Here is a 12,544-nt window from a genome sequence, read left to right as displayed (position 1 = left end):
GGCTCTACAAAATTCGGCCCCTCATAGACCACTTCAATCCGAAATTTGCAGATTTGTATACCACTGAGCAAAACATCTGTGTAGACGAGTCCCTAATACATGACCCCGGTATGGGGTCAAATTGTATAAGCTCTGTGAAAGGTCCACAGGCTATACCCACAAATTTCGGATCTATGAGGGAAAAGATCAGACCCTGGAGCCGGTCGGTTGCCCTGACTACCTGGGGAGCAGTGGGAAGACAGTCTGGGACTTGGTGTCACCCTTATTTGGCAAGGGGTACCATCTTTATGTGGACAATTTCTACACAAGTGTGGCCCTCTTCAGGCATTTGTTTCTAGAACAGATTGGCTGCTGTGGCACCGCGCGAACTAGTCACGTGGGCTTCCCCCAACGGCTCGTTACCACCCGTCTTGCAAGGGGGGAGAGGGCTGCCTTGTGTAACAAGAACTGCTCGCGGTGAAATGGAGAGACAAGCGCGACGTTTACATGCTCTCCTCCATTCACGCAGACACGACAATCCAAATTGAGCGAGCAACCCGTGTCATTGAAAAGCCCCTCTAAGTCCACGACTATAACCTTCACATGGGAGGGGTGGACTTCAATGACCAGATGTTGTCTCCGTATTTAGTTTCCCGATGCACCAGACGCTGGTATAAGAAGGTGTCTGTATATTTGATTCAATAGGCTCTGTATAATAGTTTTGTTCTCTACAGTAAGGCTGGGAGAACAGGATCCTTCCTCAAGTTTCAGGAAGAGATCATCGAGAACCTCCTGTACCCAGGAGGTTCGTGGCCCCATCCACCAGTGTAGTTAGCCGTCTACACGAGCGACATTTCCCCAATGTCGTTGCTGGTACCTCAAACCAACCGTCACCCCGAAAAAGATGTCGTGTCTGTAGCAGGAGTGGAATAAGGCATGACACCCAATATTTCTGTCCTGACTGCCCTGACCACCCTGCCCTATGCTTAGGGGAGTGTTTCCGGAAGTACCACACACAGGTACACCTAGCATAGGGATCACATCTCACCAGGACAGGCACACAGGGCTATTAGGGCCCATTCACACACAGCTGCTGCAAACCTCTCCTTTCACCTGGGATAAAGTGCATAATGTACTTCGCCACATCTTTGGGCGATTTGCGCTTTGCACATTGTCCCATGGGGAAGGAGAGGTTTGACCTATAAAGGTAAAAAAAAACAAAAAAACAGTAAGCAAAAAAGTTAACGTTCAGTTTAAAAAGTTTATATTTTCTGTTCTAAAGTTATTATAAAGTTAATAAAAAAAATTGCGTTGCGGCCTGTTTTTTTCTTTTTACCTTCCAGGTGGACCAACCGATCGACTAGCTGCAGCACTGATGTGCATTCTGACAGAAGCATTGCGCTGCTGTCAGATTACACACAAGTCGGTGTATGCGGTGCTGCAAGACGAGATTTCTCCTCTGCCGTAAAAGATACGTTTGCCGAGGCATATGAGCTGAGGAGGTGGCGGTGTTCATATGCTTTGGCAAACACTTTGTATATAAAAAAATAATAATCCCGGCAATGATTTATTCATCCACATCGATTGATGTGAATGGAGAAATCGTGTTTGCCAGGGCATACGAGCTAAGTGGGTATGGATGTTGGGCAGAGCTCCTATGTCCTGGCAGACCCTTTCCCCTCCTTTTTTTTTTGGCAGAGATTTTTTCATCCACATTGATCGATGCGAATGAAGAAATCTGTGCCGTTCATTTTTTTCTTTCAGCCCAGAGGCTGAACGAAAAAAAAAATCTCATTACCTGTATGCTCAATATAAGGAGAATAGCAGAAACTCCTAATGCTGGCCATACATGTAATGATTGCGGAGACCCTCAAATGCCAGGGCAGTACAAACACCCCACAAATGACCCCATTTTGGAAAGAAGACACCCCAAGGTATTCGCTGAGGGGCATATTGAGTCCATGAAAGATTGAAATTTTTGTCCCAAGTTAGCGGAAAGTGAGACTTTGTGAGAAAAAAACAAAAAAAAATCAATTTCCGCTAACTTATACCAAAAAAAAAAAAAAAATTCTATGAACTCGCCAGGCCCCTCATTGAATACCTTGGGGTGTCTTCTTTCCAAAATGGGGTCACATGTGGGGTATTTATACTGCCCTGGATTTTTAGGGGCCCTAAAGCGTGAGAAGAAGTCTGGGATCCAAGATATTTATCTAACCCAGCATGGGTATATGTAAAATGACACCCCAAAACACATTCCCCAACTTCTCCTGAGTACGGCGATACCAGATGTGTTACACTTTTTTGCAGCCTAGGTGGGCAAAGGGGCACACATTCCAAAGAGCCCTTTTCGGATTTCACCGGTCATTTTTTACAGATTTTGATTGCAAACTACTTCTCACGGATATGGGCCCCTAAAATGCCAGGGCAGTATAACTACCCCACAAGTGACCCCATTTTGGAAAGAAGACACCCCAGGGTATTCCGTGAGGGGCATGGCGAGTTCCTAGAATAATTTTTTTTTTTTTGTCACAAGTTAGTGGAATATGAGACTTTGTAAGAAAAAAATTAAATAAAAATTAAATCATCATTTTCCGCTAACTTGTGACAAAAAATAAAAAGTTCTATGAACTCACTATGCCCATCAGTGAATACCTTAGGGTGTCTACTTTCCGAAATGGGGTCATTTGTACTGTCTGGGCATTGTAGAACCTCAGGAAACATGACAGGTGTTCAGAAAGTCAGAGCTGTTTCAAAAAGCGGAAATTCACATTTTTGTACCATAGTTTGTAAACGCTATAACTTTTACCCAAACCAATTTTTTTACCCATTTTTTTTTACCAAAGACATGTAGAAAAATAAATTTAGCGAAAAATTTATATATGGATGTCGTTTTTTTGCAAAATTTTACAACTGAAAGTAAAAAATTTCATTTTTTTGCAAAAAAATCGTTACATTTCCATTAATAACAAAAAAAAGTAAAAATGTCAGCAGCAATGTAATACCACCAAATGAAAGCTCTATTAGTGAGAAGAAAAGGAGGTAAAATTCATTTGGGTGGTAAGTTGCATGACCAAGCGATAAACGGTGAAAGTAGTGTAGTGCAGAAGTGTAAAAAGTGGCCTGGTCATTAAGGGGGTTTCAGCTAGGAGGGTTGAAGTGGTTAAATGCGGACACCAAAGCACTGCTTGTGGCATTGTGGTGTCCGTTAGACGAAACGAAGCCAAACGGATCCGTCCTGGCACACAATGTAAGTCAATGGGGACGGATCAGTTTTCTATGACACAATCTGACACAATAGAAAACTGATCCGTCCTCCATTGACTTTCAATGGTGTTCAAGACAGATCTGTCTTGGCTATGTTAAAGATAATACAAACGGATCCGTTCTGAACGGATGCAGACGGTTGTATTATCTGAACGGATCCGTCTGTGCAGATCCATAACGGATCCGCACCAAACGCGAGGGTGAAAGTAGCCTTAAAGGGTTTCTACCACTTGCTGTGGACACATTTCGTTTTCAGACACACACAGCTGCTGAGCTCAGACATTGACTGCGCCTGCGCCGAATGCCACGACGAACGGCGCAGGCGTGAGATTTCGGACGCCAGAAGCAGGGGGAGGATCAATTTCACTAGGAGATGGGCGTGCTGGAGTGAGGAGCTGGGCGGCAGTTTATGAAGGTAGACGGAGCCTCTAGGTGCTGAAAAGACGCCCACATAGCACCTAGAGGCTCATTTGCATAAATATAAAAGTGCTTTTTTAAAGAAAACGGCGGAACGGAGGAATATAATACTTGGCCTGTATGGTACATCAGACACTAGCGGATCGCTAGTGTCTGAAAACGAAATGCGTCCACAGCAAGTGGTAGAAACCCTTTAATGAGTTTCACTCCAGATTTATTGTTGAAACTTTTTCAATAAGGCACAAAAAAAAAAAAGTTGCAATCTCACTCTAGTAAGAGGATGGAGTAGGAAAACTGGAGTAGATTTTCTAGACAAAAGTGTTAAGTCTAAGGATAAGACAAATTCATCAAACATGTGACATAAAGTACACCAACGCAGACTCAAGCAAAACTGACTTCAAATAATCCGCTAAAGATAAATCCCCCCCCCCCCCCCTAGTTTTTCCGCAAATATCATGACGCTGACAGCTCACTCCACTTTCACATATGGCTAAAGTCAGTTTTAGCCAAGTCAGATTTATGATCGGCCCTTTAAGACTGTAATAAATGTGGTTTGACGGTAGCAGTTTATCCGTCAGTAAGCAGCTTTACAAAAGTCGCACATCTTTACGAAAATGTTGCATGTTTTTATGAAAAAGTCGCATGTTCTATTAAAAAGTCTCATAAGATAAACATGGTCCTCACTGGAGTGAAATTGCAACTTTGTTGCGACTTTTTAAATAGTCCCAATAGTAAATCTGTCTAAAGATTCATTTACATAAGAAAACACGCCTACTTTCAGAAAACTGGCGAGCATAGTGCAGAGCAGAAAAAAGTCGCAACTTTTTGTGCAGTTTTAGTGTTTGGGACTTTTTTGGGGACTTTTTCACTCCATTATTCTGACCTGAGCTAATGATAAATCTGGCCCAGAGACTCTGGATGAAAACTGTGTCATGTGAACACAACTTTACAGCCAAACACAGGAAAGTGAGGAGGAAGAACATAACTGAGCTGAGCGAGAGCATTTCTCAAACATTTTTCACTTTTAAGTGTGAGACAAAATAGGACCAAGAAAAAGAGTGGACAGAATGCTGGGGTATTTTGATTTATTTTTGTGCAGTTTTTATGTTTAGTGTTCCTTTAAAGCAGGGGTGCACAACCTTTTTTGGTCTCAGGACCGCATTGTCACATCGCTCTATTTCAAGGGGCCGCAATTTACACAGGCCAATGTAAAGTGACTGGGGTGGAATGATGGCTGTCACAGTCATTCCTCCTTCATTTAGTTACATTGACTATCAGTAGCACATCCCCGATTACACAGAGAGATGTGCGGCACGATTACACAGGCCAGCATTCCTATGAAGACTTGGCCCCTGGCTTAAAGGGATTTCCCAGTAAAAATGAATTTTTAACAAGTTCTGGCAGCATGGCCCTGAAACCAAAGAGTTATACTTACCTGCTCTTAGCGCTGTTTTTACTTGGCAGTGCATGGCCATGGTCACGTGCACCTCTCCAGCCAATCACTGGCTTCAGCGTTGATGTGGCCACAAGTAGCGTGTCACTGCTGAAGTCAGTCATTGTGTATGACCATGGCCATGCACTGACAGGTGTAAAAGTGCAGGCACCGTAAGATGGAGGCAGAGGGGGCCAGGGCGGCATGAAGCAGGTAAGTATGAATCTTCTGTTTCAGGGGCCATGCTGCTGGAACTTGTTCATAAGGGCTCTTTCACACGAGCGGATGCCGTGTGGGTAATCCGCTGCGTGAAAGAGCCAAGCCCCGTTTTGGACAGCAGAGACACGGAGCATTAACATGATTGATAATGTGACCTCTCTGTGACTTTTTTTTTTAAATATATTTTTGCAACATAATGTGTCCCCCCAAGGGATCATAAAAAGACTGTTAGAGGGCAGTGAACACTCTTATTTTGCTGCAATTTTTCCTTTTATTTTATTAGTATATTTTTTATATAATTTTCTATTTTTTGCCATCATATTTTATTTCTTTTTTTCTTTTATTTGTGATTTATTATATTTAAAAAAATAATAATGTAACTTACTATATTTTTTCCATATAATTTGTCCCCAAGTGGTCAGTGAAAGACCTTTGGTGACACAGCCTTTTTTTTTTTTTTTGCACTATTTCCACTGTAAATGGGGCATTCAAAGGAGCTCCAGTTACAGGGGAAACCAGCCTGCTGTGTGGGCTTTGTACACAGGCAGAGCTGATCAGGATCTCCTGGGCCTGCAGCTCTTCGCTCCTCTGCCCCCAAGCCGGGTCCACCCTGCATAGCGCTCACCTGTGTGAGGAGAAGGCAGAAGTGCTGATACACTGCTTCTGCCTTCTCATCGGGTCTCGTGCTGTCACTGACAGCTGGGGACCTGTCCCGCTCCTGCTACAGTGCGGGAGCAGGAGCTGTAATGATCCATTGTGCGGCGCTGCGGGCAGAAACACAGCTGATCTCACGATCAGCTGTGTTTCTGTCCAGGATTGCGAGCCGCAAACCTTGGCTCTGGGGGCCGCAGGTTGTGCACCCCTGCTTTAAAGGGAATTCTTCAGCATGTTTATACTACCCTCTCTGAGAGCAGCATGAAGCGGTAATAAATGCACTGATTTCAGCGTACTGATAGTTATGTCTGACTATTGTGCAGTCTCCCCCTGCGAGTGCAAAGCGTTTTAATGCGTTTTGCACGCGCGTGAGAAAAAACTGCATGTTTGGTACCCAGACCGGAACCTGGACTTCTTCACAGAAGTTCGGGTTTGGGATCGGTGTTGTGTAAATTTTATTATTTCCCCTTACAACATGGTTATAAGGGAAAATAATAGCATTCTTAATACAGAATGCTAAGTAAATTAGGGATGGAGGGGTTAAAAATAAATAATTTAACTCACCTCATCCACTTGTTCGCGCAGCCCGGCTTGTCTTCCTTCTTCTTCTTTGAGGACCTGGGAGAAAAGGACCTTTGGTGACGTCACTGCGCTCATCACACGATCCATCCCCATGGTCCTTTTCTCCGAGGTCCTCAAAGAAGAAGAAGGAAGACAAGCCGGGCTGCGCGAACAAGTGGATGAGGTGAGTTTAATTACATTTTTAATTTTTTTTAACCCCTCCATCCCTAATTTACTTAGCATTCTGTATTAAAAATGCTATTATTTTCCCTTATAACCATGTTATAAGGGAAAATAATGAAGATCGGGTCCCTATCCCGATCGTCACCTAGCAACCATGCGTGAAAATCGCACCGCATCCGCACTTGCTTGCGATTTTCACACAGCCCCATTAACTTCTATGGAGCCTGCGTTGCGTGAAAAACGCACAATATAGAGCTTGCTGTGATTTTCATGCAACGCACAAGTGCTACGTGAAAATAACGGCTCATATGCACAGCCCCATTGAAGTTAATGGGTCCAGCTCCGGATTCAGTGCGGGTGCAATGCGTTCACCTAACGCATTGCACCAGCGCAGAATTCTCGTCCGTGTGAAAGGGGCCTTACAGTTTATTAATGGTCTCCCATTTTTTGTCTTAATAGGTGAAATATTAAACACAGGACAAACTGGAGGCTTTTTGTACTGGCATTTTTTCCCCCCTTCAGGTGCACTTTTTGGGTCAATGGTGCTTTTCTGAAATCACAGTGTGCTCTATGTCTGGTGTTTTTTTCCCCATTTCTTTTTTTTTTTTACCTGCTTAACCCTTTCAGGTGATTTTAATTTTTTTTGTTTTCGTTTTTAACTTCCAGCCCTCTCAAAGCCATAACTTTTTCATTCACATAGCCACAAGAGGGTTTTTTGTTTTTTTGCGGGACAAGAGGCACTTTCTAATGGCATTATGTAAAGTTGCATACAATGTGGTGGGAAGCGGGAAAAAAATTACAAATGGGAAATTGGAAAAAAATGCAATCCTGTAATCCTGTTTTTTTGTTTTAATTTTTACAGCATTCCCTATACGGTAAAACTGACCTGTTACTTTCATTCTCCAATCCGGCAATAACACATATGTATATTTTTTCTTGTGTTTTTATACTGACCATGATAACTTTTTTTAGTTATGTGTCTGGAGCTATGTGAGGGCTAATTTTTTGCGGTCCGATCTGTAATTTTTAGTGATACTTTTTTGGGGTGCATTTGACTTTTGATAACTTTTTATCTAATTTTTTTGTGGGAGAAGCGACCAAAAAACGGTGATTTGCACCATGTGTATTTTTTATGTTTTTTTTTTTTCATTTTGGGGAAAGGGTGTTTTTAAATGTATTTTTTTTTACACTTTTTTATAGTTCCCATACTATGCAGCAGCCTCCTGACACACAGGAGGACAGGGGCTGCTGCTAACAAGCTCCGGCTCTTCCGATCTCCGCAGGGAGGAGCCGGAGCACACCTTGAAGCGCACGCTTCTGGGCTTTCATGCGCTCAGATGCCGTGGTCAGGTTTGTTTTTTTAGGCTTTACTACTTCTGCACAATAAAACCACCTTTTTTTAAGTAAGAAAATGTTTTTGCATTGTCGCATCCCAAGACCCATAACCTTTTTATTTTTCTTTCTATGGTATCATTTTGGGGTACATAAAACTTTTTTAACACTTTTTATTCAGTTTTTTTGTGGCGAATAAGCAAAAAGAAGCGATTCTGGCATTGCTTTTTTTTGTTTCGTTTTTTGGTGTTGTTTTTACGGCGCTCACCATGTGGGATAAGTTTCATGATAAATGTGTAATGTGGTTATTACGGATGCAGCGTTACAAAATATGTGAAGGGAATTTAATTTTTGCAATATTTTCATTGAAAAGCATTTTTTTCAATGGAAAAAAAGGTGTATTTTTAACTTGGAAATTTGATTGAATAAAACTTTTTTTAACTTTGTTTTGTAACCATTTAACAATCCCTCAAGAGGACTTTAATAAGCAATATGTAGTACAAGAGAATTATACTGTCAGAGCTACACAGTCACCAGCAGGCTGCGCCAGAGAGGCATGCTTGCTAGGATACACTGCAGACAGTGCTGGAGCCTTCACAAGGTTTCAGACTGCCACGCAGAGACAACGGTTTCCCACAATCTTATTTACGGGATGCCGATGAGAGACAGAGTGAGCCTATTCCCTCTGTATACCGCTCAGATGCTGCAGGCGCTATTGATCATGGCATCTAAGTGGTTAAAAGGCTCTGACGGATGTAGACCCATTCAACTTGAATGGGTCCGCGATCCATCTGCACCGCAAAAAAAATAGAGCATGCTCTATTTTTTTGCGGGGCGGAGGCACAGACCGAGATGCCACGGAAGCACTCTGGTGCCTGTATATTGCTTTTGTGTGCATGAGCCCTTAAGTTAAATAAAATACATTACCTTCTTCTGCATCCAGGTCAGCAAAAGACGGTGGCACTAAACCTAGTTCCTGGCACTTTTTGCTGTGTGCTTTGGATTTCATGTGTTTAGTTAAATTCCCTGAAAAATAGAAAAAAATATTAACTATTAATTCTTGATGTTGTGCATTTCTGGGGCTGGTGAAAGCAGCTGATACTGGCTTTGTTTAAGGACAGATTCCTTAGCAATTTTAGCAGGATAGAAAGTCACCTTTGGTTTTGAAGGCAAAATTGCAGTGCTTGCACACATATGGCCGGTGATCTGTGTGTGTGCGAATATGCTTCTTTAACATGCTAGGTTTCTTGCAACGAATCCCACACTCCTCACACACATACTTTCCCCGGCCGCGGCCTCGCACATAAACATACTCCTCATTTGATTTGTACCTAGAGAAATGGAAATTGAGTTGAAAAAATAGAATATGAACTGTCAACTCTGACACTTAGAAAACATTACACAAAATGCACCTGAGTACTGGATTTAATAAAGTGAGGTCCTCTGTCCACTTTCATATGCCATTTTAGCTTCCATATACCTAGAAGTCATCTACATAAAAAGTTGAAAAGGCATTGCAGTATCTCAAACTGGTCCTGAGTTACAGATTGTATTGAAGTCTACAGAAGAATTCACAATTCCAGAGGCTCCAGAGAAGACATCTCCCAGCAATCCCTGCTAGTTTAAATGGGGTGTTCAGCATAAAAAGAGTATGGCTGTTTTCTTCCCAGAAAAGCACCATACCTTTCCATGGGTTGTCTCGTATTGTATATCAGCTATGCTGAAGTGAATGGGGCTGAGCAGCAAGGACACATCCAGCTGGAGATGTGTAGAGCTGTTTTGGGGAGAAAGCAGCCATAATACTTGTAATCCTGGACAACCCATTTTGGATACGGCCACACAGGGTGGACATTTCCACAGCAAAATTCCCAATACAAGTTTCTGAAACCCTCATCCACACTGCTGGTACTGTAAAACACAAGAAAAGGACAATCTCAGTGTCTGCACAGCCGTGGCATACCTACAAGGGAGGCACCACAAGACTGCTATGTGGCTACAGCTCAACTGCTTCTCATGTTCCTGACATAAATTCACTGGAATTTCCAGCAGCCACCACTAGGGGAGCTCAGTGTAAAGAGATTATTTACAGTTTCCATTGATATAAATCGTAACTGTATAAATTCCTATGACCTGAGCTCCCTCTAGTGGTGGTTTTGAGGAGTTTTATAATATACTGTATGAAGGGAAGTAGGAGATGTATCCGTGTATAGATGGCAGTTGTCTGGTTCAAATACAAGAAACGTGATAAATGAATCTTGGCTAGAATTTACTCAGAAACTCTAAAATGGTGAATCATACAAAGCTGTGAAGAAGTATCACCTCCAGTTCTTCAGCTGGATTAAACGTATGGCTGGATTAAAGGTATAAGCAAGTGCATGTCACTTTAGGAAAATCTGACCTCGCTTAACTGATAACCAGGTAAAGATAGGTCGCAACCGACACCTCCAGTGTGTTTCTAGGTTGTAGCATATTCCAAATGACACCGAAGACACAAATAATGCAGCCTCCATCCCAATTTATACTTTCACACACTACAAATTACACACGTTTAAAGGGTGTGTCCAGACTTTTGTCTCACCCTGTATAGAAGGTACATCTAAGGCTACTTTCACACTAGCGTTCGAGCGGATCCGTTCTGAACGGATCCGCTCATATTAATGCAGACGGTGGCTCCGTTCAGAACGGATCCGTCTGCATTATAACTTATAAAAATTTTCTAAGTGTGAAAGTAGCCTGAGCGGATCCGTTCAGACTTTACATTGAAAGTCAATGGGGGACGGATCCGCTTGACGATTGAGCCATATGGTGTCATCTTCAAGCGGATCCGTCCCCATTGACTTCCATTATAAGTCGGAACGGATCCGCTCGCCTCCGCACGGCCAGGCTGAGCGCTGGCAGGCGGATGCATTCTCAGTGGATCCGCCTCCACTGAGAATGCATTAGGGCCAGACGGCTGCGTTCAGGGCCGCTTGTGAGCCCCTTCAAACGGAGCTCACGAGCGGACACCTGAACGCAGGTGTGAAAGGAGCCTAAATTGCAAACTTTTAGGTTACAGATCTTATTCATCTTATAATAGCAATTTTCTGAAAGATACAAGCAATGGATTTCTAGAATACAATGGTCAACTACAGCAAGTGGGAAAACACTGACTCATTTACAACTACATTAATGCATGTCAAGTGTTAATGTTTTTAGTGATTTAAGAAACAGCAAGTGGGTAGGAACATGCAAGAGAGATGGATCAGTAAGAATAAAGGAGAGGTCAAGAACAGATAAGGGACAAGAGAGGAGGGATGTAATAAGAGACACATGATATATGGAGAGAGTAGCGGACATGGAGAGAATCTAAGAGACATAGAGGAGGGCACAACAAAAGCAAGGACAAAATGTTCAGGAAAAATAAAAGGTATTGAAGAAAGAAAGCAAGCATGTACAAATGTAACAATGTAACATTAGAGAAAGCAACAACGAGAGGGGGTCAGTAAAGGGGTAGGATTAGAAAGATGCCCCTAAATACTGCCATGCTGATATACATGTAGTTACTGCCTGAAAGTGGTAATATATTACCGAGCAAAAATACCAATAAAATGTACAAAGTTAGGCCTCCTGCACATGACCGTATGGCTTTTTCAGTATTTTGCGGTCTGTTTTTTTTTTTGTTTCAGTAGTGTTTCCGCTTCCATTCCGCCATTCCATTTGTGATCCGTTTTTTGCGGATTGTAAACGGAAACGGAAGCATACAATAATATTTAAACAGTAAGTACATAAAAAACTTGGGCTGGGCATAAAATTTTCAATAGATGGTTTGGCAAAAATGGAACGGATACGGAAGACATATGGATGCATTCTGTTTTTTTTTTTTGCGGACCCATTGACTTGAATGGAGCCACGGATCGTTATTTGCGGGCAATAATAGGACATGTTCTATGTTTGAACGGAACGGAAAGGAAATGGAAGGCATACCTAGTATGGCAGTGTACCTAAGCTTTACACTGATCTATTGAAAGGCTATGCTACATTATATATTTTTTGCAGATAGGATGAAGACCCATTATGGGCCCTGTGGGGTTTCACTCTGGAAGACAGGATTAGTGGACGCAGTATAGAGGCAACAACAAGTTCTTTGGATCAAACAGTTCAGTGTTTTATTCACACTTTAGGCAAGTGACAAAACAAGCAGTCATAATCAGGCAAAAAGTCACCTTGCGATGTTGGTGTTAATTCACATCATGCGGCAATTCTGCCTCAAAGAGTCCTTGACCATAGCAGCACCAACCTGTTTTCACGCCAAACAGGTAGCAAGCCTTCATCCAGACACAAGGCTCCGAGATCCCATCACAGAGACCTCGCTTCTGAGCCCAGCTGCCTATTTAACCACTTCAGCCCCCCCTAGCTGAAACACTCTTAATGCACTACACTACTTTCACCCTTTATTGCTCGGTCATGCAACTTACCACCCAAATGAATTTTACCTCCTTTTCTTCTCACTAATAGAGCGTTCAT

General features: G+C 42.5%; 1 protein-coding gene across 4 annotated transcripts in view; it reads right to left on the bottom strand.

Moving 5' to 3' along the window:
• The window catches only part of HIVEP3 (HIVEP zinc finger 3), a 146,310-nt gene that overhangs the window by 22,854 nt on the left and 110,912 nt on the right, over positions 1-12,544 (bottom strand). For all 4 annotated transcript variants that reach the window (XM_044287950.1, XM_044287953.1, XM_044287951.1 and 1 more), the window contains 2 exons: positions 9,197-9,372; positions 8,969-9,067 (listed from right to left, as the gene is read on the bottom strand). In XM_044287950.1, the coding sequence (XP_044143885.1) occupies positions 8,969-9,067; positions 9,197-9,372 (275 nt within the window). The remainder of the gene's footprint in view (positions 1-8,968; positions 9,068-9,196; positions 9,373-12,544) is intronic.

The sequence above is a fragment of the Bufo gargarizans genome, chromosome 3 (genome assembly GCF_014858855.1).
Source record: "Bufo gargarizans isolate SCDJY-AF-19 chromosome 3, ASM1485885v1, whole genome shotgun sequence".
Taxonomy (NCBI): domain Eukaryota; kingdom Metazoa; phylum Chordata; class Amphibia; order Anura; family Bufonidae; genus Bufo; species Bufo gargarizans.
This window is presented reverse-complemented; position numbering and strand designations above follow the sequence as displayed.